Source organism: the organism of the source record quoted next, unplaced genomic scaffold (genome assembly GCF_019419815.1).
Source record: "Pyrus x bretschneideri cultivar Hongxiangsu unplaced genomic scaffold, Pyrus_bretschneideri_v1 Contig16, whole genome shotgun sequence".
Lineage (NCBI taxonomy): Eukaryota > Viridiplantae > Streptophyta > Magnoliopsida > Rosales > Rosaceae > Pyrus > Pyrus x bretschneideri.
In genome coordinates this window covers 6,766,495-6,770,633 of record NW_025999457.1, presented here as the reverse complement: position 1 = coordinate 6,770,633, position 4,139 = coordinate 6,766,495, and the positions used below count along the sequence as shown (strand labels likewise).

Below are 4,139 nucleotides of genomic sequence, written 5' to 3'. Positions count from 1 at the left end.
GTTCAAGTTACATAGATATTGAAGATGATATATATTTGTGATGAGTTTGATACTTAATAGTCGCTAACCCCAATATTATGGCGTAGCTTTAATATGATATTGTAAATACATTGTAAAAGACTATTATCTTTTGTAAAAAATAAATAAATAAATAAATCTAACAATCACAAATGAATTCTCATCAGTTGCAGAAAAATCCTATAAAAGTGAATATTGAGAGACGCATCATGAGACATGAGGAAAAAAGTAATTATGGCACCCTCTTCTAATATGCACTGATGTATATTATATATTAAAATTTTTGGTTGTTCGATTATTGGATATTGGAGTCTCGACTGAACATTCAACTCTTCATTCATTTAGTACATGTCATACACCATAATATAGCAAAATTTTCGCTCGTTTTCACTGAGTCTGTAATAAGTTTACATCAAGATTAAAATGGAAAACTCTAATTTCAGTACCTTTGTGGTCCACAAGCTGGAATGGAATCAAGTGCAAAACAAAGAGTTCTTTCCTAACCCATTAAACTTTATACCCATCATAAGGCAAAATATCTTTTTCAACAGTGAAAACTATGGTACAACTTAAAAAAAAAAAAAAAAAAAAAAAGGAGGTTGGCTATGAAAGCTCCATATAACAAGTTTTTATTTTTTGGAGAACCCATATAACAAGTTTTACAAAAGAGAAGGAGATGTAGATCTCTAGGTTGGTGATCAAGGAAGATCAATCACCATCTCTTGCCTAAACTAGTGGAAAACTTTCTCATATGATTGATAATTTGAAACTTGCTAAAAGACTTTTAGCCCAAGTTGTTAGACTTTAAGACTTTTAATCACTCAAAAGTGGGTTCGAGAACTTCTCAAGTGGCGATTTTTCTAAATCTTGAAGGGAAAAAGGAAAGATAAATATCTTGATTGTGTTAAAAGAAAATGTTTACTTTTCAAACTTCCAAAACAATTGATTCCAACTTGCTAACCGTAGAGATAAAACGTAAGAGCATCTCCAAGAGACTCTATAAAACAACATTTGTTAACTATTTTAGCAAAAAACCAACAAAATCTTGCTCCAGGAGACTCTTTAAATGAATCTTCAAATTAACAAAGTGAATAGACTATAAACTTGTAAAGGAGGGGAGAGAATATAACATTTGCTAAACATTAAAAAAGAAAGGGAAAAAAAACCATTATTACTACTCTAAAAATCTAAATGTGCACTTCTCATAACAATATTTATTTTTTCTTTTTAAATATAGAAAGGTTAGAGTGCCAGCAACAAATTTTAAAAAAGATGTATTCAAAATTAGTTGACAAATTGGCTCACCTATATGCACCACTAAATATGGAGCAAAAAAGGTTATCTTATGAGCAAGATAAGGCTAGACATGAAGTAAAAGCGAGAAAAAACATTGTTGGGGAAGTTTTTTTTCACGAAAGATGGAAGTATCATACACTCCAAAACAGGATACTCTAATTTTATCCCGTAGGTTTATTTAATTATGATTGTTGTAATGTTATGTTTTTGTCTTATATTTGAAATAAGATAATAATTTTATTTTGCAAAAAATAAACTAACGAAGTTTACATTTATTTATTTTAAAACATAAATTATATTTTTGTAAATACACTCCAAAACAGGATACTCCACTAATTTTATCCCGTAGGTTTATTTAATTATGTTTGTTGTAATGTTATGTTTTTGTCCTTGTATTTGAAATAAGATAATAATTTTATTTTGCAAAAAATAAACTAACAAGTTTACATTTATTTATTTTAAAACATAAATTATATTTTTGTAAATAGCAATCGTCCGTGCATGCAAGTACAGCAGAGTGAATTGTAAAGTCAATTCAAGAGCGTCGCTCTTGCCCTTCGGGGGTGAAGTTGCTCTATTGAGTTTGAGTCAAACATCGAGAGGTGATGCTCTTGAATTGCAAAATAGTTGTACGCATACATGCTGCAGATAGACAAATTGAAGAAAACTTTTTAAGCAATAAAAACAGCTATACTCACATTAATAGCTAATAAGAAAATTCCACTGCAATAAAATCATAGTCCCCATTTACAGACCCAGAAAACCCAACACACCAAAGCTCTTTTGTTTTACATTAACACACAAATTATTCCTTAAACACCATCTAATTAAAACAGTCAAATAAAACTACACACATCTCTGGCTCTCTCTCTCTCTCTCTCTCTCTCATCATTCCATCCAGAATCCAAAGAAGCTCACACGCATCATATCGATAAGTCGACAGAATCACGATCCAGATATAAACTGATAAACCCAAACACGGTCAGTAGAACATCTCTGCAGAGGCCGTGATAGGCTGATTAAGATATGACAGATTCAAAGGGTTGAAGAAGCTGTCATGAGGCTCAGTGAAGCAGCTTGAATCTGCTGCAGCTGCATGGACCCCACCATTGTTTGCATTCAAGAAACTGGCAATCTCAGTTCAGGGACTGCAATCTGTTGCTGAGCTCATCAGCTTGGGCTCTGAGAACAGAGTTCTCTGCCTCAACGTTCATGTAATGCTGGCTTGTGATGTTGAGGCTGGAGATGATCTGTTCGTTGTCCTTCTTCAGCTGGCTGATCTGGCCCGTCAGATCATCCAAGTGCTTCTGCTTCCTCATCCTAGACCGCCTAGCCGATTCGCGGTTGGAAATCATTCTCTTCCTCTTTCTCTGGTCCATCAGAGCCGTCAAGTCTTCCTCAGAGCCTGAGTTTTGATGAATCATGGAGGAGGAGCCTGAAGATGTCCCACTGGAGGAAGCCATTGATGAAAACCACAGAAAATTTTGCAGATTTTCCCAGAAATTAATTCAGAGAGAGATTATTGCGGGACCCAAGAACAAAATAAACTCAAAACTTGCAGAAAATAGTAAAAATACTAATTATTATTATTGTAGGGTTTGATGGTAGGTGAAATCATGAAACGTAATAAAGCCAGTAAAGGAAGACGACCGAGAAGGATTGAACTAAATGGGTCCTGCGCCTGTAAGTAGAATTTATCATGCACTCGGAGAGAAGGGTTTCACTCAGAACCGGAGTCATCAATCTCAAACATCAAGAACAAAATGTTCAGCATTTAGGATAAAGATTCTTTAAAAAAAAAAACAAAGAAAAAGCAAAAAGTAAACAACAAGATTTTGGGTATTTTTGAAACAATCTCAGAAACTCCAGGGAAGCATAAAGCTTGAAACTTTCTGAGAATTTGGATATTTGGAGAGATGGGTTTGTCGACTTTGAAGACAAAATCCCAAATTTAAAAGCAAAACGGGAGAAAAACTAGGACAGATGAAAACCGAGATGGATCGAATGGGTTGCAAACTCAAGAAACCCAGAAGAAGAAAGGGAAGATGAAGAAAAACTGAAAAAGGAGGAAGAGAGGAGAGACTGGAGGGTCTGGGGGATGGAATTTATAGACAAAAAGGAACCAAATAGTTGATGATAAAAGGTGAAAAGAAAAGAAAAATTGGAAAAGGGAAATATATTAAAAGGAGTTTGGAATCTGATATTATATTAAAAGGGATGGGACATGTGAGGTGGTGAGGAAAGAGAAGACTTCACAACCGTCCATATCCAGCTGGGAACCAACAATCTCATGTTGCTTGTAATTGTCATATATTTTTATGGTAAACATTTTTTAACTGAAAGGAACCGCATGACTCCCTCACGGATTTGAATTCTCTCTTGAGCTAATGGAGAGGATCCTCTTAATCAACCATTGTTGATCGTTCAATTTTTATTTAATGGTTATAATTATTATAATTTTAAAGAACTTCTCTGTTTATAATCGTTAAATAAAAATCCAACGATCCACAATGATTGATCAAGATGATCCTCTTTATTGGCTCATGAGAGGATGCAAATCCCTCACTCATGATCGTCAAATAAACGAAGGGATACAGATTTTTTTTAGGGTGATTTGTCGATTAGATTAGTTGGTTAGAATACCGTCTATTTATATCTTTTAAATTATTTGAACTTTAACGTTGTTTAGAGATGTTTTATTCCAACAAATGTAACTTGACAATCAGATAAATTTTGAGTGAATTTCAAAGCAAATTAAAGAGAAATTACAAATTATACAATTAGAAAATTATAGCCACACTCTCTTTTGCATTATTTTTCTTTGT

At 33.6% G+C, this 4,139-nt stretch overlaps 1 protein-coding gene across 1 annotated transcript; it reads right to left on the bottom strand.

The window, feature by feature from the left end:
- Window positions 1-1,982: 1,982 nt before the first annotated feature.
- Window positions 1,983-3,474, bottom strand: LOC103967132 (bZIP transcription factor 11). Its single transcript, XM_018652348.2, is given in 2 exon segments — window positions 1,983-2,452; window positions 2,454-3,474. Coding segments are annotated over 2 exon segments (480 nt in total). The 5' UTR covers window positions 2,778-3,474; the 3' UTR covers window positions 1,983-2,296.
- Window positions 3,475-4,139: the final 665 nt, after the last annotated feature.